General features: G+C 40.6%; 1 protein-coding gene across 1 annotated transcript in view; it reads left to right on the forward strand.

Moving 5' to 3' along the window:
- KIF6 (kinesin family member 6) overlaps positions 1-25,861 on the forward strand; it is a 141,599-nt gene that overhangs the window by 72,232 nt on the left and 43,506 nt on the right. Inside the window, exons 14-15 of the mRNA XM_082214819.1 lie at positions 8,257-8,365; positions 19,678-19,733. Of these exons, the coding sequence (XP_082070945.1) occupies positions 8,257-8,365; positions 19,678-19,733 (165 nt within the window). The remainder of the gene's footprint in view (positions 1-8,256; positions 8,366-19,677; positions 19,734-25,861) is intronic.

Raw genomic sequence — 25,861 nt, forward strand, 5'->3', positions numbered from 1 at the left:
ACAGGGTAAAAGAATACTTCTTATTTATTTAGATGTGGTGGCACCAATGGGTGGGGCTCAAAAGTTCTTGTGGCTTTAACTACAGATTTTACTTGGTATCCACTCCCATTTGCCTCTGCCAAACCTGCCATGCTTCTGTCCAGCTCCATTTTTCTCCCTGTACCTACTAATTTAAGGGCTTTCTGTTAGTATGTGTATGCATTTAATGAAGTCACAGCTGGAAACTGTCAAGTGGTCCGGCAGTTCATTCTTGTGCATGTTTACGCAGAATTAAGTCCCTGTGTGTTTACTGGGGTTTCCTCCTAGGAAAATGTGCAGTGGACTGGGACTGGAGAGCAGGAGGGATCCCTATCTGGATTATGCTATTAGCCTGGAGAACTTGGACCATTGAGTACCTACATACCAGCCCCCCAGGAATAACATCCTTGTGTGTCTTGCGTTTTTAATTTGTAAATTGGATGATGAAGCCCCACCCCCTGTTCTCCAGTCGGCTGGATCAGACCAAGGGCCCATCTAGTCCAGTATCCTGTACTCACAGTGGCCAACCATATGCCTGTGGGAAACCAGCAAGCAGGATTTGATCGCAAGAGCACTCAGCCCTCCTGTGGTTTCCAGCAGCTGATATTCAGAAGGGCTTCCTCCAACTTTGGAGTAAAGAACATAGCCATTGTGGCTAATTGCCATTGACAGATGATGAATTTGTGTAATCCTCTTTGAAAGCAAAGAGTCTGACCATGATGGAAACAGAATGCTAAACTAGACGGAACTTGGTTTAATCCAGAAAGGCTGGATGTTACATTCAGTTGGTTTGACTAAAAATTCTGGGGGTGCTTTTGTAACAATAGTGATGTTAAAGGGTCATTCTGTGGTTATGAACTACATTAGAAGGGTGATTGCATAAAAGCTGCCTAATTCATCTCTTCATGTGACCCAATGCATCTCAGTGATTAGTTGTGCTTGTGATTATGCTAAAATAATAAAACTCTTACGTCATAATGATTGTGTGTGTGAGTGAGAGAGACCGCATTAACTGCATGGAATCATTCTGTGGATGTTTGTGGAATGATTCCTACATGTGTATATAATTAAGCTTAGCTCTTACTGGGTGAAATGGACACAATAAGAAGGCTAGTGCAAAGCCTGTTCTCTGTTTAAAATACCACCGGAGCCTATGCTGAGGACTTAACATGGGATTTAAGTAGCGCTTAGGCCTTGTGCCTTGCCCTTTGCATTTAGTTTCATTGTGAAGTGTCTTGGAAGTTAGCCTCATAAAATGTGGTTAGCTTGTTTTAAAAGTTCCTTACTGCCTCCCTCTAAAATTATAATCACATGTGAACAGTTTAAATCTAATGGTGTTAAAAGTGACATTATGGTGCCAAAGATTCATTCAGCTCATTTAATCTGGGCACCCACCTTTTCCTTTGAGGGTTTGTGTTTTTCTCAAAGGCTCCATGTTCTTCAGTATAACACTGCAGGGGTACAATGAACTGCCTTGTTTTATGCATTTTCCATTTTTGAAGTAGAGCCCAGTGAAGGTATCCAGATGTATTACACATGCTCTTTGCAAAGAAGCTCGATGAAGCTTACAGCAGGGGAGTATTACCGCTGGGTTCTCCCCCTTTTAACGTCTTGATTTTTCTTGGTTCATTGTTCTTCAGCTCTGAAAATTTACTATTTTCTATTCTGAGCAGATGGGGATGATAATATCAGCAAAGTCCTTGCGGAGAACCAGTGAATTATGGCTACATGCAAACATTTCTAGTACTTTTTGTTTTACTACAAAGCAACTTCAAATAAATCGTCTTCGGCTTGGCTTGAAAAGTGTCTGCCTATGGTTTTTTGTTTTGTTTTTATTTGATTGGAAGTGGGAAAGTTTATGGAAGTGAGCAGTACAGTCCTATGCATATTTACTTGAGTCCCACTGAGTTCAATGGGACTACTTCCATCTTAAGTGTGCACAGTATTGTTGCTGCAGTAATTTAATAACAGTTATTGATGGACTTAAACAGCAATCCAGAGTCTTCCTACTCCAGAGCAATCCTGTTGACTGGATTTCTGTGTGCATGGTTAACAGAAGACCTAGCACCATACAGTGGTACCTCAGGTTAAGTACTTAATTTGTTCCAGAGGTCCGTACTTAACCTGAAACTGTTCTTAACCTGAAGCACCACTTTAGCTAATGGTGCCTCCTGCTGCTGCCGCGCCGCCGGAGCCCGATTTCTGTTCTCATCCTGAAGCAAATTTCTTAACCTGAAGCACTATTTCTAGGTTAGCGGAGTCTGTAACCTGAAGCGTATGTAACCAGAGGTACCACTGTATATGCTTCCCATTGTTGTTGTTGTTGTTTAGTCGTTTAGTCGTGTCCGACTCTTCGTGACCCCATGGACCAGAGCACGCCAGGCACTTCTGTCCTCCACTGCCTCCCGCAGTTTGATCAAACTCATGCTGGTAGCTTCAAGAACACCATCCAACCATCTCATTCTCATTGTAGATTGTAGCTTCCCATTGTAGATGATGGCTATTTGCATACAAGGCATTTACATTGAAGCAGTTACCTTGCTGTTATTAGTACCCCTAGGACTCTGAACGTTGCTGTTAAATCTTGTGGAGACAACATTGATGGATTTCTTCAAATTTCCTCTAGCTACCCGATATACCTAGCCCCCTGCTAACTCTCTCACTTTCTCTTCTTGTCCACTCTAGCAGATTATTATGCTGTGTATAGATTTTACAATAACTAGATCAAGAGCTAATTTATGAGATCAAATTTACTAACATTTTGACTGCTAAATTAGCAGATGATCAGATGACTATTAGGTAGAAAACAAAAGCAGAGTTTCAAATCAATGGCAAAGCAGGATCCTAAGCAAAAGCCCTTCTAGTTTGCTGACTTTGGACCAAAGAAAGCTGCCGTATACCAAGTCAGACCAGCAAATCCATTTAGCTCAGTATTGTCTACACTGACTGGTAGCTGCTCTCCAGGGTTTCAGACAAAGACTCTCCCGCATCCTTATTTAGTGACCCTGGGAATTGAACCTGGTACTTTTCGGCATTCAAAGCAGATATACTATCCCTGAGCTATGCCACTTCCTCTAACTTCCAGGTTTTATCATTAGCCATGTTGGGCCTCATAGAGAACTAGGCTACCTTGCTACTGGATTTCCATACAGCAGTTGTTCTTAGGAGAAGTAGTATGAATGTGAAACTCCTGTAATATAGGAGATCTTCAGCTGTCCCATCATGAGACAATTCTGCTGTCTTTCTACAATCACTTAAACCTTGTGAAACAATTCTTTATTCTACAGGACAAAGCCTTTCTTCCTGAATCATGGTGGTATTAATATTTCCATCCATTTGATTGTAGAAGTCCCACTTAAGATTGATCAGGCCTCAGATCCTCCAGGCAGGGTTGTCCCCCTCTACAAATAGGTTGGTGAAATAACAGCTACTTTCTTCAATGATTCCTACACCCAATTCTCCCCTAATGTGATTGATGTTTGATAGCAAGGTAGTTGATTTCATAAACATAAAAGACAGTGGAAAGAACGTTTCAACACCCCATGCAACTCTACTGCAACTGGAAACACTGTATTTTAGTTCCCTTTAGGGCCTTGAAAATTATTAACAGTATTTATGGTCGCTACAGTGTAATGGTTGGCAGCTGGGATGCAATTTAACATCATCTGGCAACTTAATAGGAAAACCTCCGTTTTTCTTCCTTATTTCTATTAGTACCACCATCGGGTGTAATTCTGATGCACATTCATATATACAGACTTCCAGCAGGAAGTATAGGTCACTCTTTTCAAGGGACAGGTGACAGAACTTGTAGGCTGATGCATAAATATTTGTCCTGGAATGCAAGGGTTTGCTCACTTTTGCTGATATTTAGGAAGAAAAGAGAAAGAGGCTACTAATTGAGATGGGAGGATTTTCCAGGCTGCGGGTAGCAGAAAAGAAGGCACAACATAATGTGTGGGAGGAATCCATCTGAAAGTTGTATAAATCTTCATTATTAACTAAAACAAAGTTCATCAGCAAGGGAATCATCTCTTTCTACCAGCTCATCAAGTTTCCCACATTTCTTGGCATTTCCTTGTGTTGTGCTGACTCTGCTCTGTGTTTCTCCCAGTCTCTCCATCACTATCCAGTGTATATAGAATTCTTCTACAAACTGTCTTGCACTCACAGTCTGTCTAGACACTTATTTCCTATACTCCTGATTCGTCTCTCTGAGATTTGATGTCCATCTCCCATCTCCCCATCATTCTCCTTGCATGCCGTTTTCAGAATGCAACTGTTTTCAGATGCATTTAAAAAATGACTAACTCAAAAAGAATCCCCCCGTCCAAGCAAATTAATTTGATGTGCTATAGATAACTGTATAAACTGTGCTTTTCTTTAATGTTCTTGTTTAAAATTAGCAGATGACTTGGGCTGGGGGTTGCTACCCAGATTCTACTGGTGTGGTGCTAAACTTTAGTACCATGCTGTCTTCTAAAATTGTCTTTGAGTATTAAATTGTCTTTGAGTATTGATTGCTACTGGAAGAGAAAGTAGCAAATCAAGAGCCATTCTTCAAAATAGATTCAACTTTTGAAGAAAATACTTGGCAGCAAAACTCTGGTGCTGATTGGTATTGAAGGTGTGGGGTATACATCTTACAAATAAACAAATCCTGAGGATGTTTATACTGAAATAAGTCCCACCAGATTTGTTAGGATTTAATCCCCTCCTAAATGTAATTTGGATTGCAGATTCGGTTATATTGATTAGCATATGCTGTGCTCCTAACTAGACTCTGTCCTTTAAATAGTTCTTTGACAATTATTTTTAAGAACTGTTAGACCAGAATTTGCTATTGCTTACTGCCACAGTTGTGACACTTCAAATCATACTGTGCGGTTTTTCTATACCCATGAATCTGGCTAGGATAATCCTGCCCTTGGGGTTGCAGGGGCGGGCTTGGTGAAAGAGATGGAATGTGGTGCAAGAGGATTGAGGAGAAGGCAGGATCCCAAATCAGAGGCGCTTCTGCAAATGTAGCTCCTACTTACACAAGCTATCTCTGCCTGATTTGGATGCAGATCTTCCCTCTCAGTAGTCACCCCATTCAGTAAGGGTCCCCAACAACTGAAAATGGCTTTTCTAAGGGCAGGAGGAATGGGAAAGTCAATTCTCACCAGCCCTCTTCCATGGTTTTTCTTTTGAATCTGAATTGAATTGAATCTGTTACCATGTGGCCTGGGGCAAAAAACCCACCTTTTTTAAGTAGGCTTTTTGATGGAAAAGGAACTTAAATGTTGTATATAGAAATTAAAATGAAATGTAACTTTAGTAATAGTAGTAGTCATTTTCTTGTTCATACCCTGTCCATCTGGCTGGGTTTTCTCAGCTACTCTGGGCGGCTTTCAGCAAAATATAATAATAATAAAATGTCAGACGTTAAAATCTTCCCTGAACAGGACTGCCTTCAGATGTTTTCTAAAAGTTATGTAATTCTTTATCTCCCTGACATCTGATGGGAGGACGTTCCACAGGGAGGGTGCCACTGCCGAGAAGGCCCTCTGCCTGGTTCCCTGTAACTTTACTTTTCACAGTGAGGGAACTGCCAGAAGACCCTCAGAAGTGGACCTCAGTGTCTGGGCTGAATGATGGAGGTGGATATGCTCCTTCAGGTATACTGGGCCGAGGCCTTTTAGGTCTCAGAAACATACTGGGAGCCAGTGAAGATCCTTTAGGGCTGGTGTTATATTGTCTCGGCAGCCACTCCCAGTCACCAGTCTGGCTGCTGCGTTTTGGATGAGTTGTAGTTTCTGAGTCACCTTCAAAGGTAGCCCCACGTAGAGTGCATTGCAGTAATCCAAATGGGAGATAACCAGAGCATGTACCACTCTGGTGAGACAGTCTGTGGGCTGGTAGGCTCTCAGCCGGTGTACCAGATGGAGCTGGTAGACAGAATTAACCTGTCTCCATGGACAGCTGTGAGTCCAAAATGACTCCCAGACTGTGGACCTGGCCCTTCAGGGGCACAGTTACCCTATTCCAGAGCAGGGAGTTCATTAGTGAAGTTTCCAGACACTTTAATAGACGTCTAACAGTTTTGTGTTATGGAAATGCCTTGAGTTTTTTGAGAAATGTACAACCAGTTAGCTTCACCTCCTCTAACCGCAGACTTGCCCTATTGTGTGCTCCTGAATATGCAGCACTTTGTAGGAACCTAGTTGGGCAGGGAGCATAATAAGTAATAAATTATTATTATTTTGGGAATTTTTAATGTCTTATGTTTTGCTGTGTTTTTATGTTCTGTTGGAAGCCACCTAGAGTGGCTGGGGCAGCCCAGTCAGATGGGTGGAGTATAAGTAAATAATAATAATAATAATAATAATAATAATAATAATAATAATAGCAGCAGCACCTTTCTGAGGGGAAAGATGATCACACTTAGGTTGCAGCTAGAGGGACTAAAGTCAAATTGTGACTAACCTGGATACACCAAATTGAAGTCTGCTGAAGTTAAGCAAGGGGGGGGGAATCCACTGGCCAGTTGAGGTTTCAGGTTAAGCTAACAAGACCAGTGGTCAGGGATGATGGGGATTGTAGTCCCAAAACAGCTGGAGGGCCAAATTTGGCCACCACTGGGTTAAGGCTTTTCATGATGGGAAGAGAAAGCTCAGCAAGTACACACATAAAACTATGTTTTTATTTTGGGCTGCTACATGGAACGAGAACATTCCATTTTTAAGTTAGCAGCAAACACAATATCTCTGCCCTTTCCCTCCAGCTCATTTGGCCTATACAGATGTGAAATCGTTATAGGTTTTTTGCTTTTTTTAAATGGGTGGGGTGCTACTGCATGCTTTATGCCTTTCAGTCATCCCGTGTGGGTCCCTCCAGTTCATGTTATTGGTTTCATATGTGTTTGTGCTGTTCACGTAAAATGAAGCATAATATTATAAAATATGTTTTCAGTGAAAAGTTTGTTTCTTGCATTCTCCCATTTCCCTGGGATGCAAGTGAATTATATATAAAAAAGGTGTGGGGAGAAATTCACTTTAGTCTGTAGTTAACCATACTACAATCAGTGGAGCTGTTCATGGGAATTGGTACTTGTATACATACATATAAAGCTGGCTGGTTTCAGTAGCATGGTATTCTGTAAAAATTAGTTCAGTTTTACTTTAAATGGTCACATTACTGGTTTGGGGTTTAGAGTAAAAGTTGACAGCAGTGGTTTTCAAGCTTCCTTTTTCAGATAACCCTTTTGACATTGGTTTGTGTGGTGAGGAATACCTGCAATGGAGCCTCTGTGCATTGTAAAACATTCTGGGGGCCTGGTTTGTAATGTGTGGGATGCCAATAAGGTATACTTAGCACACCTGAGAGTGCATGCGAGCCACCAGGGTTTCATTAGGGGAGTAGTAAAGCACATGGATTCTGTGAACTGAAAATAATGAATATGTAATCTTTTTGGCCTGAGGTAACTTCCTGTATATATTAATTTGATTAATATATTGCATGGTATGGCATGTAAAAACCACAAATGGCGAAGATATGGAGAAAATATGCACTTTTCTTCCATGAAAATTCCAGTGGTTTTGTAAATATTTCCACTGCTTTGATTTTTGACACTCTGGTTTTAATTAAAGAGATATTAATAGCTTCTTCAGAAAAATAAACATGCAAGGAATTCAGACTTACGGATGTTCAAGTGACATGAAACAAAACTGAATCTGTCATTTTAACTATACCACTTGGTCTATAACAGGCATTTTTGGTGTCCACAGAATATGGAATAGGATTAATATAAGAGTGGTTGCCATGTTGTTTTGAAAAAAGGCCAACAGAATCCAGAATGGTTTAGCAGATGTATTTACTGCTCATCTGTGTTAGTAATTAGCCAGGTTTTGAGTTTCTTAGAAGGGTAGTTGCTCAGTGGTAGTTCATCTGCCTTCCATGTGGAACACCCCAGGTTCAATCTCCAGGTGGGGCTGGGAGAGACTCTGTCTGAAATCTTGCAAAGCTGCTTCCAGCCTGAGTACAGACTGCTGATCTAAATGTACCAATGGTCTGGCTCAGTATATGGCAGCTTGCTATGCTCCTGTGTTCTTCTGTGTAGCCTTACTTTAAGCACTTTTCACTGTGCACAAGAGGACTTGTTGATCTTGTCTTTATGGAATGTCTCTAGAAGATAGGAAAAAATTAAATCCCATTACTTCTGCAAATGATCCCACTCTTGATTTATTTTCTGAACAGGAGGGAGAGGAGAAATGTCACTTGGACGTAAGGAAGCCTTTGAAATTTTCAAGAGAGATTATGCTGATAGCATAACCATTGAAGACAATAAGCAGCTCCTTAAGCAAAGGTAAGATTTACAGTGGTACCTCGGGGTACAGACGCTTCAGGTTACAGACTCCGCTAACCCAGAAATAGTACCTCAGGTTAAGAACTTTGCTTCAGGATGAGAACAGAAATCGTGTAGCGGTGGTGCGGCGGCAGCAGAAGGCCCCATTAGCTAAAGTGGTGCTTCAAGTTAAGAACAGTTTCAGGTTAAGAACGGACCTCTGAAACAAATTAAGTACTTAACCTGAGGTACCACTGTATACTGAGCTATAAAACTGAGAACACATTCTTTGGGCAGAAATACATGGTTGGGATACAGAAATCAGTTACAAGTTGATGTTCAGGTTTAAGCAAACAAATGACCTGATTGTGTTGTGTGCCATTGCGCAAGGCAAGAAGTAGAAACATTTGGGGTATCGGAATGGCAGGTCAGGAAGGTGGCAACTCCTCTGTGCAAAGCCTTTCATAAAAATGTGGGTGAAGTGGGAGAGTAGCAGGGCAGGATCATTGTTCGTATCTATGTTTTTGTATCCGTGCCAAGAGCACCAGGAATGTAATAACCACTTATGATAAGCAGATATTTAAAAAAATAACCATTACTATAATCCAGAGCAAAAGGGATGCGGGTGACGCTGTGGGTTAAACCACAGAGCCTAGGGCTTGCCGATCAGAAGGTTGGTGGTTCGAATCCCCGCGACAGGGTGAGCTCCCGTTGCTCGGTCCCTGCTCCTGCCAACCTAACAGTTTGAAAGCACGTCAAAGTACAAGTAGATAAATAGGTATCGCTGCGGCGGGAAGGTAGACGGTGTTTCCGTACACTGCTCTGGTTCACCAGAAGCAGCTTACTCATGCTGGCCACATGACCCAGAAGCTGTACACCGGCTCCCTTGGCCAATAAAGCGAGATGAGTGCCGCAACCCCAGAGTCGTCCGCGACTGGACCTAATGGTCAGGGGTCCCTTTTTATCTTTACCTTTATAATCCAAAGCAGTCCAATAGAGGACAGATACACATACCTGCATGTCAACTACACAGTAGATTGATTTGAATGGGTACTGATACAGACCACATTGGCATCTATATGTCCACACTGCATTCTTCTCGGTCACTGCACTGTCATCTCTGTGTACCAAGAGGCAGGGATTTTTGTATCAATGAAATTCCTACTCCTGAGCCTGGACGTCTTTCAAAAGTGATGAAGGACTTTATATGACTGACTTACAGTAACTGGTATTATTATCAAGCTCTTTTTTTTAGTAATTTTGAAGTTAATGTTTTATTCCATTGTGTATTTTTAAATATTTCTCATTCCTTGACCCTTCAGAACTGGGCAGGCTAAATGACTGAATACATACACATGCATACATAGAATTATTTATTATTCACACAGCACTTTTAAAAGTGCAATAGAGCCTATACAAAATATTTTTAAGGTTCTGTGTAAGAAATATGTTTATAGTCTTAGAAGCAGCTGCAAAAAATTGGCTTTAAGTTTTGTCTTCATTGTTTTTGTGAAGCAGTGTGATTAGCTCTTATATCATGTATCAAATGGCAAATGCAAGTTCAGAGTAACAGAAATGCCTGTTTCTGGAGAATTTATTGGTCAGTAGGTGCTCCTGACAAGGTTAAAAAAAAGCATAATACATATAAAAAGGAGGGTTATAATAGGTATGTTTACCAAACACCATATGTGCAGTTTCCAAATTGTGATTTTTACTGGTACAGTTCTATGTGTGTAAGTATATACTGTATTGAAGGACCAAAAAGCAATATAAAAAATTTAAATAATAAATAATAGATACACAAGACACCACTCAAAGAACAACAGTTTCCTCATCTAGGCCCACAGCTTAAAACTCACAGCTTATTCTAATATTGCATGTTATCTCCATTCCAGGAGTCCTTTGTGATATTATATTCATGGAATCATTTTGACCTCTTTCTTCTTCAGTTTCCAAATTTCCTTTTTCTGTAGAAGTAACAATACTTTGTCATCTAGTACATTAGGTGAAGGGACGCAGGTGGCGCTGTGGGTAAAAGCCTCAGCGCCTAGGGCTTGCCGATCGAAAGGTCGGCGGTTCGAATCCCTGCGGCAGGGTGCGCTCCCGTCGTTCGGTCCCAGCGCCTGCCAACCTAGCAGTTCGAAAGCACCTCCGGGTGCAAGTAGATAAATAGGGACCGCTTACTAGCGGGAAGGTAAACGGCGTTCCGTGTGCTGCGCTGGCTCGCCAGAGCAGCGATGTCACGCTGGCCACGTGTCTCCGGACAGCGCTGGCCCCGGCCTCTTGAGTGAGATGGGCGCACAACCCTAGAGTCTGGCAAGACTGGCCCGTACGGGCAGGGGTACCTTTACCTTTACCTTTACATTAGGTGAAACATTTTGAGGGTCTTTGATAAAAGGTTTTAGCAGTGCTATTTTTCTAGAAAAAGAGGTGCTGGAACTCACCACGAACTTCTCTCTTGTTCTCTCACAATGAGAGGTGTTGGAACTGAGTTCTGGTGGGTTCTGGCTGACAAAAAGGCCTGAGTATTAGAATAGGAGAGTTAATTAACATTCAGACCACAGGAGCATGGTGACTCTCCAGGAAATTCCATCACAACTCCAAACAAGGTTGCCTGTCCAATGATTCATAATTTTCCATTTCTACATTTGGCACTTATATGTGGCGCATCTCCAGGACTCACTGAACACAAGAAGAAGCCTGGGAATTCTGGAGATAAACATAGGTACTTAGACAGATGTCTTGCATCTCTTTTCATAGTCCTCTCACACTTTATACTCCTTTATCCTTCCCAGACATCTGCTTTTGATTTTTATTCCTTTGGTTGTGCCTTCTTTTATTATATTCTTTATTCTGATAACTATCTTTCACTCCACCACGGACATTGTGTTCAGAACCATCAGATATCTGATCAATCATTATCTTCAGCTAGAGTGATAGATGCCCATATACTTTTGGAAGCTGTGGTTTGAAAGTTTTCTCTCAGAATGATAAAGAGGTATATTATTGCTTACTATGGATATAACAGAGAGCAAACAAGGCACGTGTCTCTACCTAACAGGGCTGAGACATGAGGTAATATGGTATTTCCATCTTCTGTTATGCACCATTATCTGCAAATCCTGAGATCATGGCCATTGTACTTTTTCAAAATCTGTTTTTTTTCAGAGGCTATGGCTGTGTCAAAATGAACAAATATACGCACAATGTAACTGGCTGTGTTTAACTATATAAATTCTTTATACATCATATAAACATAACTCTTTTCACATTATCTAATTGAGTAGAAGCAATTTAAGACCAACATTTAGAACAGGAAATACAAATAGATCAATTCTTATATACGTAATGTCCAAATAGAAGCTTTTGTGTTCCACGCATGTCTTAGCCAAAACAAGTGTCAAACGTAACAACTTTAAGGAGCAGTACTTGCAAAAGATGAACTAATGTTCCACATCTACCTTTGCAAAGTATGGTTGTTGTATTCAGCTGCTGTATGCAGGTATCAGACAAAGGATACGGAAGATCTTAACATGTGCCTTTGCAAAATATAGTTGCTGTATGCCTGTGTCAGACGAAAGAATTTAAAATGTGACAAGGATTCCCGGAATAATACCTTGTTTCACCCTGCCGGGCTTCATCAGCCATGCATACTCATATTTTGTGTATCAGAGACATGGAACGATTGACATGGCAGATACCGCATGTTGGTTGAATTTACGTAACTATCGGTTTGACAGTGTTGTGTCAAAACGAAGGCATTAATATGTATGTGAGTCACTATGTCCATGTGTTTGTGTGTATACTTTGGTCCATGAGGGCGTTCAGTTTTCTATGCTTCCAAATCTGTGTAGATGTTTCCCCACTCACACTAATGGGCAGTGCTTGCTGGAATGCATTGGGACTATGTGTTGTTTTCCTCTCCTCTCAGTTAGTCCTTCCTCACTCTCCATAACTTTTACGGAGCTTTTATTTTTGAGAAATTGTGTGTGTGTGTGTGTGTGTGTGTGTGTGTTGTGAACAGCTCCACCAACACCTATCCGAGACACCTCATCATGACACTTAGGGGCGGAGGGAGAAATGTCAGCTGCACACATTGAACACTGGTACGGACAAGCCTTATATTTCTATCACAATGCATTGTGTGGCCCTGTTAATAATCATGTAAATAATCATGCATGAAATATAGCCATATAATTCCTATGGTTTTTCTAAAAGACTATAATTTCTTCTCTTATTTCTGAGGTGTTTTTTAAAGGTATTACAGATTGTAGTTTTCAGGACATCTACAGTGGTACCTCGGGTTACATACGCTTCAAGTTACAGACTCCGCTAACCCAGAAATAGTACCTTGGGTTAAGAACTTTGCTTCAGGATCAGAACAGAAATCATGCTCCGGCAGTGCGGCGGCAGTGGGAGGCCCCATTAGCTAAAGTGGTGCTTCAGGTTAAGAACAGTTTCAGGTTAAAAACGGACCTCCGGAATGAATTAAGTACTTAACCCGAAGTACCACTGTATTTGAGATGAACTCATGTCAAAATAAGTTGAAGAATTCAAACCCAACCTTTGAATCAAATCATATTTAGTTTGTAATCCTAACATTTAAGCAAACCCTATTGAACAGAGTGGGACTTTTTCTGAGGAAACAAGCGTAGAATAATACCGCACTTCTAATATCGGCATAGTGCATTGCAATGCTCATTAAAATTGCCGTAGATGCCATACAAACAGAGCAAGGAAGTCTTGCTGCTGCTTGCAGAACGCATTAGTAAAAGAGGTTTGGAACTCCAAATACATCACACTTGTTCAAAACAAACTCCTCTCAGATCTACTCTGTAATTTGGAACATAGCTGCCGAACCGCCACTTGTACAGAAACTCACTGACCCAGCCACTGTTCAAATTTCTAAGTAAGGATTATATATACAACACATTTCAAAGCTAACTTAACTTTCTTCTAAATGTAAACCTCTTCTATGCCAGTATTACTATATGCAGTAGGATTGTCATGTTTCTCATTCTCTGCTTGACTTTGGGTTCACAATTATTTTTATTCCACTGTATTTTCTTTCTTTGGCTTCTTCCCCCGCTTCCTTTTAAAAAATGTGGGTGGATACCTCCATAGACCACTGGAGCAATTTATGTTATGTGGTACTTGGAGATATCTGCATGGCTGCTTTTTATAGATTTCCTTCTGCTACTCTGTGGTGGAGTGGCATTGCCCACCAATCCTGACCACACTAGCATTACCTCTTCAGGCACCTTATCTTCCTTCTAGTTTGCTTCCCAATTGCTTCCAACTTGTCAGTAACCTTAATCGTAAAATCACAGCATTGGAAAAGATCAGAAAGGCATTCAAGCCAACCCTCTGCCATCAACATTTTGTCTATCTGCCAACACCTCCCCCAATCAGTGTGCATGATCCAGACCACAGTGCACCACAAGCAGAATGTATACTCTCTGCAGAAGGTGGCTAAAGGAACCCATCATTCCTTCTTGAATCTGATGAAGTAGGAAAGTGCATACCAAAACAACATCTGTAACTTGAAATTTTGTGTTATATTTTGTATTTCCAAACTGCTTAACTAACTCCAGAGAGATGGGTATGTTAGCCACAACCAAGTGTGTCATGGATAACAGATTTATTATGGCCTAAGATTTGGTACTCTAGAGCCCATTTCAACAGATGCACAATTATTTTTTTAATAGGAAAATATATATACATATATGGGTCAGTGGTGGCTGCAGAGGATAGTAATGATTAGGACTTGTCCTCGTTATTATGTCATTGGATGGGCATTTTGTGTAATACAGAATGCAATGCCTTTTGGATTATACATTGTTTTAATTTTCTGGTTTTAATTGTTTTCAACTTTCATATTTTATCTTGTTAAATTGATTTGAGACTTTTTTAAGCGACTAGCAAATGTAATAAATAATAATAATAATGGGTCACGGCTGCTGAATTCTAGATGACCGGGAAGAGGATCTCCACAACCTTTTCAATCAGATGTTGTATGGCAGCAGTAGAGATGGGGATAGTTGGAGCTGTGTTGTCCTAATATGCTGCTGCTGAATGGCCAACTAGATCTAAGCTGTGTATGTGCCTGTAGAATGTGGTTGACCGACCTGTGGTCCTCCAGATGTTGTTAAACTCCATCAGCCCCAACCAGCATAGCTAATGGTCGGGGTGGTGGCAGTCATAGTCTAACAATATCTGGAGTATCATTCAGCAGCAGCACACCTGCATACTGCACCTCCAGCTGCCCCTGTCTCCACTGATGCCAGATGATGTCCATCAGTAAGTCCCTGCTCCAAAGAGCATGGGAGACTGGAGAGGCAAGAATAAGAGGTAGACTGCAGGAAAGGGTTAGGTCCTTTCCTCTAGGAAGACAGGGAAACTGTGGCAGGCTGGTAAATAACTTATTAGGTCATGTAACTCATCAAGCCAACCCCTCTGTAAATCCAGGTTGAGGAAATGTCTCTTTTTCACAGCTTGCAAGCTATCCCTTATATTACAGCAAATGCTTCAAACAAACAAACAAAACCCAGGGCAAACCATTTCCATAACTACTTCTCTGTTTACCTCAGAAGCAGTGTGTTAAGTATGGCCCAATTATCCATCTTGGGTTCGGCTCTTAAAGCAATCACTTTTGAGTACACCTCTCTGGTTACTCACCATAGAAATGATCCTTCAAATAAGGGTATGGAGTCCTAAGATACTAGCTGCTTACAATTTGAAAGAAAAAGTGACTAATTGAGAGGAGACAGTTGCCCAGCTATGCCTCTCATGTGGAAAAGTGCTATTTCTTAGCTTTGTTCCACTGCTCGTTTTGTTAGACAAAAATGGAACTTGCGGGTTTTGCCAATAGCTTCTGCTAGACCAACTCTTGCCCAGATAATCACTTAAACCCAAGGCTCTGCTAACAGTTAAATGCTATAGTTATGTCTTCAATCTGTACAATGATGATTATACACATCTGAGTAACCATTCAAAATTTCATGACTGTCCTGGCCACAAAACCCCAAACAGAATGAGTCATCCCACAGGTATCTTTGATTTATTTCAAGGGAATTATCTTTAAATACATATTTTAATCCCTCCTTTTTATGTGATTGTTTATCTGTATAAGCTAAGTGTAGATAACATTAAAATAAAAGTTAAAGTAAGTTAAATGTTAGAGACTTGACTCAAATACCTCTGCAAACTGAAGAATTAGAAATTGGGAGGCTCACATTGTCGGTTCCTTACCTGCGTGGTCTCAGGGAGAATCAGATCTGTCAACCCAGTAGTGCAGCCTTCTACAACCTAATGCTTCCCATATGTTTTACATCAATAGTTCCCCACCTCTTGAGGATGCAACCCACAAGTTAAAATTTACTTGGTATGGTGACCCATCGTTTTATTGTCACATGAATATAGGACCTCTGGTCTTCAGCAGCCATCTGTTTTGTGCATTTTAACTCCAAATTTGCCTATTTTGTAACCATTACTTGAGGCATCCAAGCTAAAATTTACTTAATGACTCTATTAATGTGGAATTTGTTGAAATATTTATAGTACTTACAAAGTTATTCAAAGTTTTGTTTATGGGCCATCTGATTTCAGGATATTGCTTCATTAACTATAAAAAATTATTCTAAAAGTTACACAAGCAATATGAAACAAGCCATGAATATTTTAATAGTTTTATTCATGATAAAGATTGTTTTGGCAAGAATCAACTGGGTGGTGGAGTTTGCACTTTGCTAACAAGTAGGTCAATGTGGGGTTTGATGGTTGTCAGACATAATCTCAGATCATTATGGATACACAGGATAAAGATATCATTTCTTATTTTGACTAAGCAAACTTCACTTAACTATTAACTAAACCTGGCAGCAGATCTGGTGATGGTTCACCACAAGGTACATGGATTTGTTTTAAGTGACTTTCACAGCTTTCCTCTGATATTCAGGTGCTGCCTCCAGTGTTTCCACATCAGAGACAAGCTGTAACTCCTTGTATGAGTACCTGGCAAACTGTCACCACATTTGCAATAATTATTTTGAGTTTACTTACAAAGCCCACAACCTACTTGGACAGGCTTTACAATCCACTTGCAGATCACAACCCACAGGTTGGGAAATGTTGCTTTAGACTGCACAGCATCAACCCTGACCATTGATCAACATTTTCGTTGCCAATCCTTGGTAAGTCACTGGCACTTTGTTACCTATTGCATTCTGAGGAGATTTCAGGATGCCTTTAAAATATGTTAATGTAAGTTACTGGTTTCCCAACCTTCAAATTTTAGTCTACTTCTCCAGAAGTTAAATCTCAGACTTCAGGGAGGCATGCAACTTGTCCTTACAACAAGCCTGAACACTTAAGTACAGTCTTATGGTGCAACTAACATAGTCACCACTACACTGGAGCTTAAGCCAGTGTAATTATTTAGGCCCTACATGTTCCAATCAGTAACATCAGAAACACAGTAATAGCAGTAGGGAAAAAAGGCAAGGCCATTTCGTCCGAGAGCCTAGCACAGGGGTGGCTAACCTGTTCCCCTCCAGATGTTGTTGACCTCCAACTCCCATCAGCTCCAGCCAACAGGCCTGTAGTTACGGACATTGGTAGTTGTAGTCCAGCAACATCTAGACAGCCAAAAGCTAACTACCTCTGCAACTCTGTATCACCCACCAATAACAGCATTCCTCTGGCTAATGTCCAAACATTGTCACATGTGAAAGATGCCATGTGTTGAACACAAATGTCACTGAACGAGTTCTGTCTCCTGAAACAAAGCACATGAACGTGGCCAGTAGGAGTCCCTGGTGTCTCCTCTAGAACACCTAGTGCCACAATTGAGTGGTTAGGGGAGCAGCAGCTGATGCTGGGAGCCTTTCTCGGGCAAGAGTGGGAAACTCTGAGAGTCTAAGCAGCAGTCTGAAAACAACTGTTCCTTTTCAGTGGAATATGTCAGCATCAGCCCGGAAGGGAATGGTCAACCAACTTCATATCTTGGTGGGAGAATATGTGCACCTTGAATTCTGTGGCAATTGCCTCCCAGAAGAAATGTCTGAGAACTGCAAAAGGATCAAATATTTCACAAAGACAATATTAATAACTAGTGAGGGTTGTGCTCTTCCCTCCCTCATCTCATCTCATAATGTGTTTGATTTTTCTGAACTTTCTTGGATAACTCTTGTCATAAATCTGGGCCTCTTTGTGGCAGTTCTGTAGGAAAGCTTTGAAAGACCAGATCCGTGGTCTCCTCATTAGCCCTCCCTGCTAACAGTATTCCTTCTAAAGCAGAATTACACTTTCAAGAAAAACAGTGGCAGGAAGGGCCACTAGTGACAACACAGGCCGTTTCCTTAAGGCCAGGAGCATTCATTGCCAGCAAAGTGCAAATGAATACTTCCCATGCATCCCAGTGGGCCTTGCATGCAGTGGCATAGCGTGGGGGGTGCAGGGGGGGCCGGCCACACCGGGCGCAACATCTGGGGGTTAGGGTTAGGGTGCGCAAATCCACGGGTTAGGGGGCGCAAATTACTTGCCTTGCCCCGGGTGCTGACAACCCACGCTACGCCACTGCTTCCATGTGACTTCTGAAGCTACATAATGCTGGACTTTAGCAATGGGGAGTTTAGTGCCACGGACAAGGAGACGGTGTTCTGACAGATGCTGAGTAGTTAGAACAGTCTCCACCAATCTAGCACCCTGCAGATGTTTTGGATTGCAGCTGCCATCAGCCCCATCCAGCACACTGAGAGTGATAGGAGTTGTAAACCAAAACATCTGGAAGGTGCCATATTGGCAAAACCTGAACTAATGTATACTGTATAGGGAAAAAGTGTTTCCTGAAATGTGCAGGCCCAAGCTCTTCGGAGTTTTGTAAGTTTAATTGGGTCTAGAAGCTAATAGGTCACCTGTTCCACCCAAGCAAGCAAGCAAGCAAGCAAGCACTGGTGTAATACGCTGCCTGTAGCAGAAAAAATGTCACTTTATTCTGCCTCAGCTACAGCTTGGAAACTGTCTTCAGTGGTAGCTCTGTGTAGAATATATGGTAAATTTAAATTTGTGACGTTATCAAAGCATGATCCTTGTTGTCTAGGAAGCAGCTAGGATATGAAGTCTTGCTGATAAAAGTCATCACACAAACTTAATTCCTACCTGCAGAGTTGTAATATAGTCATCTACCAGAATGGAAGAAGGAACATTTAATAAACTATGGAAGTATTAGTGCACATAAAGAACAGTAGTTTTGCTGTTAGAACACAATTCCAGCACACATTTTGCCAGACCACTGGGGTTAACACTCATAACCACGCAAAACACGTCATTGGATCTTTTTTTCATGGTTTGCCATTTCAGCACTTCTGACCAGTATGAGGGTTAATTAGGTGAGTACAAGCATAGAGGAAAATATTGCAGCCTACCAAGTCACTGGTGCCATTTCCTGCAGCCTGCCTGCATGTTTTCCCCTCAGTTTTCCATCACTTGAGTCAGTCATGTGTTGAAGTAAGCCGAAATAGTATGCATGCAAACTTTCTTTTTCCTGAAGCCTAATGAGGAGATGTGTGTTAGATGCTTTTTAAAGGTGATTCTGGGAAAAAGCAGTTTTTAGGTTAGAAACATGCTATGAAAGAAATGTCTATTTATTTGTTCTTTGTTTCTAAATAAATTTACCATGTCCAAAAATTGCCCAAGCTAGTTTGGTTGATTGTTAATATTGGTTTGTTGTTGTACTTTCCACCCCAATGTTTTTATCAGTGTTGTTTTTTACATTAAAATAATTGCACAGGTATTGTGAAATTTGCTAGGACACTTCTAAAAGCGGAGAAAGACCAGTTACAAATAAGGACTTGGGCTTTAAAAAAAACAACAACCAGTAAAGGGGTGTGGGAATCCTGAAACATGTATCAAAAAAGTGTTATTTCAGAATGTGCAGTGAAAAGGATACAAAACATAAAACGTGAAAAATATGTTTCAATGCCATAATCCTGAAATTGGATGGAAACAGATAATAGAACAAGTAAATGAGTGACATTTCACAAGTCTTGCCTCTTCATCATTACTATCTATGAACAATGCATGTTGATTATGGTAACGTTTTGTTTTGCATTGTTTGGTCATGGAATTTAAAAAAAATGCAAATTGCAAATATAAAGAGCAACCTGCAACTATCTCAGTTGGAATGTTGTTCAAGAATTAACTCAGATTAAAAGAAAAAGGAAAGAGCTCATATTCCACAAGTAGAAAAGCGTGTTGATCTGTTGACACCAGAGTATGTGCCACCAATTCTGTTTTACAGTAATCTAACTAACCTACACTGTTTTGTTTACTAGGTTTGCTGAAGCAAAATCTATGGGAGAAAAAGTAAATGAAATAAGAAACAAAATCAGTAAGTAATCCATGAATCTTCCATGTTCTGTTACAATGTCATCATATCAAGCCATTTTAAATGTTTTTTAAGATCAGCTGTTATCAGAGAATGTTTTTTAAGATCAGCTGCTTATCCTGTGCTGGATGTTACCACCAGCTATGACTTCTGCTCATCTTTCTGTATACTCACCTCTTAAGTCTCTACTATCAAAGGTTTTTTTGTTTTTTGTTTTGCAAAGGAAGCCAGCAAGGGCTTTGTGAAGCAGTGTATTGAAGATACAGTATGGTCCTGAGTAAGGTGACAAGAGTACTGGTAAAATAATACCCGTACAAGTTGCAAAATAGATCCTATATAACCATGACCCATCAAAGGTATAAACATTTTCAGCCAAAGCTCACCTTTAACCAGGAATGCTAAAATCAAGATGCCCAATAGCCACTGCTGTCTCAAACATTGGGCCTGGTGACAAGCATATACGTACGTTGTGGCAGACATCACAAATCTTGTTCTTTTCCTTACCTATCTTCTGAAAAATCTTGTTGGCTCCCTAGGGTATTTTTTTCCTGGGGGTGGGACATTGGGGAGAAGGGAGACACATCTTTGACACTGAACCATGTCCAGTTCAGTGCTTAGTGTACTGGGTTGCAATGCTGGCAGTCCAGATTCAACTATAGAATCATAGAATAGTAGAGTTGGAAGGGACACTGAGGATCGTCTAGTCCAGCTGCATGCCGTGCTTATCTGTGAGATGCACAGCTTGCTTATCCTAATCTACTTCATCCGATTTTTGTGCAGATAAGATGCTGTTCTTAACTCCTTGGTGGAAGGACAAGATACAAACCTTAATAGTAATAATGAAATAACAAATTATTCTTAGTCCAGAATGATTAAGGTAGGGAAATGGTTAGGATTCTCCCAAGTTTCCAAAATATGCAGTCATTTTTCAGTATCTCAGTAATAATCACGGAAATGGTCTAGACACCATAATGTGTGTTCTAGTTGTAGAATTCTTGGTCTTTGAGGATGAAAGATTGTATCATTTGCATAATGATTACTCATTTAACTTGGGGGTAAAAACAGACAAGTATGGTGGAAGTGGTTTAAACACACATCCTCTGCCCTGAAGAGATATGCCTCAGAATGTAGCAAATGTGTGTACAGACCATTTCTATCATACTTAGGATGTTACGTCTGTCTTCAACCTGCATTTCTAATAACAAACTAATTTCCTCTAGCAATAAGAAGTTTGCTCAGTGTGTGTTCTCAGAAAGTGGTCAACTTATATAGTGGAATTTCTCAGTGCCGATCCTTGAATAATGTATATGCTACACACTGCAGGAATTTGATACGGGACTTCCTGCTTATGTTATGCCGGCATTTCTTTCTATGTCTCCTACTTCCTGTGCTCTCTTTCCTTGTTGCATTTTTCCTTTTGTGCAGTCAGGGCCAGATTTAGGTTTGATGAGGCCCTAAGCTACTGAAGGTAATTGGGCCCTTTATATGTCCAGCTGTCCTTTGTCAACAACAAATTGTGGCTGTTTTTTGCGTTGAATATATGCTATATGGTAATTTATGGACCTAATAAGTATCTAAAACTATTTGCACATAAGAAAATATGTATTTTATCAAAGTAATTGATATAGAAATGAGCAAACCAGTGATATTTTAGGGAGCAGGCTAGCAGGGGAGGCCCATTTCTTACATCATAGGAGCCTACACAATACAAAACACTGTTGCTGTATGTAGGTTTTATTTTATTTGTTTTCTATCTTAAATTTTGGAAATGTACATCCAGGGTTTTTTTCTTTAATTTTTTTGGGGGCCCCCAAGAGAGTTGGGCCCTAAGCTATACCTTGTTTAGCTTATATGTAAATCCGGCACTGTGTGCAGTATTAACTATAGATGGAATTGATTTGCTTATCCCACAACAGGGTATATTTGCATGGGTAACAACATACTGCGATCTGCCATAAGATCTATGGATGAAGGACAGTATATAAATTTAATAAATAATAATAATACCATATTCATTTTTTTTAATTTAATGTGCCACAAGAGGGTTATAAGTAATCCCAGGCAATGGAGATACAATTTGATATTTGATTTCTTGCACCAGCTTCACACTTTGCATTGTGTGGGTTGCAGCAGCACACTCTGGAATCCCCTATGTTTGCTTGTAGATGAGCAGGATGAGGACCTTCAATAGCTTCCCAAAATCCAGTGCAAAAAAGTGAAAGCGAAATGCACGCTAGAATCTCAAAGCTCTTACACAGTACTAAAGCAATTCTGAAACAGCTGCAGAGGCAAGAAAACCCCCTTGGTACAATTCACTCAATGATAAGCTCATTTAAATCCCTGTTGGTTTTGATGGAGAGTGTTAAGCACATTCTCAATTTTCCCATTAAAGTAAACAGAACATACACGCTTATCTTTGGGTGGATCATACTGCTAGTACATAGTAAATGCAATTGTAAATAGCCACAGGAATGCACCCATTGTTGTCTGAGTCCCCCCTCCCGCCACCTCCCTAATGTCCCCAAGACCTAACTTGTTGTCTCAAGTTTGTTCTATTAAAGCTAGCACTATACAACCAATGTATAAATCTCCAGTATCAAAAGAGTCCGCCCCTCCCCGCCCCCCAATTCTGAAGGTAGATTGTGTGGACAATAGGACCATTACTTAACTAAATGTGACTTGTATGTAGAATGCATAAGCAGAGTATCATTCATTACGCCATGCATGGTTCCTAATCTGCCAGAATTATACTGGAAAACCAGACTGCAGGAATTGTAGCCATCTGTGGCCTACAGCTATATATTTAATTTACTTTTATTGTTGTTTTGGTTTCCTTAAAGCATTCCTGGCTGCCCCAGTGTGCACAATTAAGGCCAGATCACATAAGTATCAGTTTCTATTTTTCCAGCCAACACTTAATAATAAAAAAATTCTCTACCACAAAGGTCATCGGAGGACCTTTTGGTAAGCCACTTGATGCAATGTAGAATCCATTTTACCAGTCTTGATGATTTGCTGTGATAGTGACAGACAGCAGTTGGCTGTAGCTTGAACTTGTGTCATGCATACCTCATCATTTCCCTTTTTTTAAAGAAAACAAATACTACTATTTTGCAACAGAGGTATACAAAACATTGCAGCTACTTAATAAGTGTCCCAGCTGATATAGTGGCATTTGGAATGAAACTAAGATATTGAAACGAGTTCCCTGTTGTCATATATTATTGTTTTCCTAACTTGACAAACGAATTCACAGGCACTGAAAGTGAAGATCTGTTGCAGTCCTGAAAATGAATTACTGCTTCAAAAGATTCCTTTAATATTTATCCTCAGATTGGAGAATATCATGTAAATGTGCTAATAACAATACTCCTATTTTGAATCTAAAAGAAGAGAACACAGCAGGATTGGGAAACCTCTGGCCTGCAGTCTTGGCATGCCTAGGGGTCCAATTTGGCCCGCAAGGCCATTCCTCCTCAACCATGCCCACCCAGCCATCAGTTGATGCCATTGGTGACAGGCGTCACTGCTGATGTGCAGGAGGACAGGGTTTAACCCTGCGTTGGTTGTGTACCCTATTGCCAGTAGGGAACAGGATTTCACAGCCAGGTCAGCAGCATTTAATCTTCATTCATCAGCTCATGAGTGGAGTTTCAAGCCTTCTCTAAAGCACAGCTCATGTGCTCCTCCTGCAAGCAGGTGAAAGATTGCAGTGGAGTGGGCGAGAAGCAACACTTTTGAGAAACATTTTAAGACAGCGCCCCATCCTGTGTCGGTCAAAATGGGACTGCGGGGTGTGCTTTAAAGCATTTCTCAGAAGCACTGTTTGAAGCATCTGCCAGCCTTCTCCTTTAAATGAAAGTGGGTGCTTCACAAACTGCTTTGAGAAGGCCTTAAGGGCAGCTCATGGGCATCCTGTTCAGCTAAAATGGGACCTTGGGAGCTGCCTTAAAGCACTTCTCACAAGCAGCTTGCACACTTGAGCAGGCAGGTGGCAGCAGAGGTGAGGGTGGGGAAGACCTCCCCCCCCACCCTGCTCACAGGAAAAACATGTGAGTTTCAGTCTTAAAGGTAAGGGAGAAGGCTTGCAAAAGCCTTTGTGAGTCTCCCATTCCCTTTAAGATTGTAGCAAGAGTAGATACTTAAAAGGGAAGTAGGAGGAGGTTTTCAAAGGCTTTGGCTTTGCTTTGTGTTACTGCAGCAACTTCTTAAAACATTCTGTGTGGACTTCCCTCAAAGATTGTTCAGAGGCTACTAATGTAAAATGTTGTGACTAAAAAGGAGCACAGTGGGTGGGGGGACAACGACTTGATATCCACATTGATACACTTTTACATTTCTAAGCAGGAGAACATTGTACCAGTTTTTCATTAGTTTTCTGTATTCTTCCAGCCACACAATTCAGAATCCTAGAAGGCTTGGAGAACCAAAGCAATTTTACCCTCCCCTGTATGGACGTTCTTTAAGATATTTTGACAACATACAGTTGATTATCCTACCCATATTCCATAAAGTAAGGATGAGGACTTAAAGAGGCTTTCTAGGTGGTTGGCCCACAATAGTGCATTCCCTCCCCTTGAAGATTTTTCTGAAGCAGAATCCTCCACCAGAGGTTAGCAAATAACTGATTACTTTAAAAGCATGTCATAGTACTTAGAGTGGAGCCCAGTGTTGTTGAGATCTCAATGAAATCAAGAGCCTAGATGAGGACAGAACTTGGCCAAAAGTTTCGACAAAGAGCTTTAAAAATAAGTCAGCTAAGCTCTTCTGTTATTGCTGAGTTAGTGATCAAATGAGCTGATCATACAAAGCATAGAACAGTAGGCAGACACACTTGATGCATATAAGATTTTAGTAAAGATTTCCAGCACATTGATTTAAATGTGATGTTTACTCCACTAATTGGTATAACCTTTCCAAGAGGAAAAAATGAGCACAAATGGTATTTGAAAGCCCAAAGGAAAGCAGCTGTTTCTTTTATTCTGCTCAAAGATCACTTAATGCTATAATTGAAGCTGAGTGAGAGAGGAAAGACAAACTTTTGTGGGAGTAGCAGCCTTTCAGTTCAAATAGACCTTCCAGAAATAATGCATCTTGGCTAGTCAATGAGAACGACACATTCTTTCATTGCTGTGGTGATTCATGCAGGATCAAAAATCTACCACTACTACGAGGTATTATAAAACAATTGTACACATCATTCCCCACTGTCATGTCACACTGTATTAATAGCAACAGAGAAAAAGAATGTAGGTACTTCACTGTCTAGAAATGTTCAACAGGGTTACTTTAAACCTAGTCAAGATAAGCTCAATGCCTTTTGTATATAGATGTTGCAATAAACAGATTGTTTGTCTTGCCATAAATATTAAGAAACCAATAAAGGAATTAAAGGAGGAGGATAGTTCTTCTTAGCAATTCAGGAGCTGCCTTCTGTTGAGTCAAAATATTGTTCCATCCAGCTCAGTATTATATACACTGACCATTAGCAGTTCTCCAAAGTTTCAGAGTGTGTTTTCTCCCAGTCCTCCCTGGCTCTTCCCTTCTTCTTTGTCTCAACACTGGTTCCTCATCATTTGCCAGTTCATATGACATTTAAGGAATTCTCAACCATGTATCCTGCTTCACCACCTGTATTATCCATTTTGGTTGTGCTGCTATAAGAAAACTTGTTTTCTTCAGTCTCCTGTGATCCACTTCTAACTTTGTTTTTGTTCTCCTACATATGCACTGGGGAGAGAGTGTTTGGGTCACAAGAAAGAAATCACAAAGTATTAATCACAGGTGTCTTCACCTGCTATTAATATCCTGTATGGGTTTGCAGGCCTCTAGTCCTTTTTATCCATCTGGCATGTGAGGCATCAGAAGAAGTAATTTTTATTAAAATCTGTGGTTAGTAATACTGTCTCTGTGGAATAACTGTAGGGAACTCAAGTGGAAGCATTGTTTGAAATGAAGGAAAATAAGAAAGTCAGGATCATGCAAATAAAACGCAGCTGTCCTGATAAATAAGAGGATGGATGGAAAGATGGAATAGATTAGGGAGCACAGAAGAAAGGGTGTAAATGTTGGGAAATTGTACAGGGGTATTGGGGGAAGGGAATATTTATGGAAATGAACATTCCCAAATT

Source organism: Podarcis vaucheri, assembly GCF_965113315.1.
Source record: "Podarcis vaucheri genome assembly, chromosome: 3".
NCBI classification, from domain to species: domain Eukaryota; kingdom Metazoa; phylum Chordata; class Lepidosauria; order Squamata; family Lacertidae; genus Podarcis; species Podarcis vaucheri.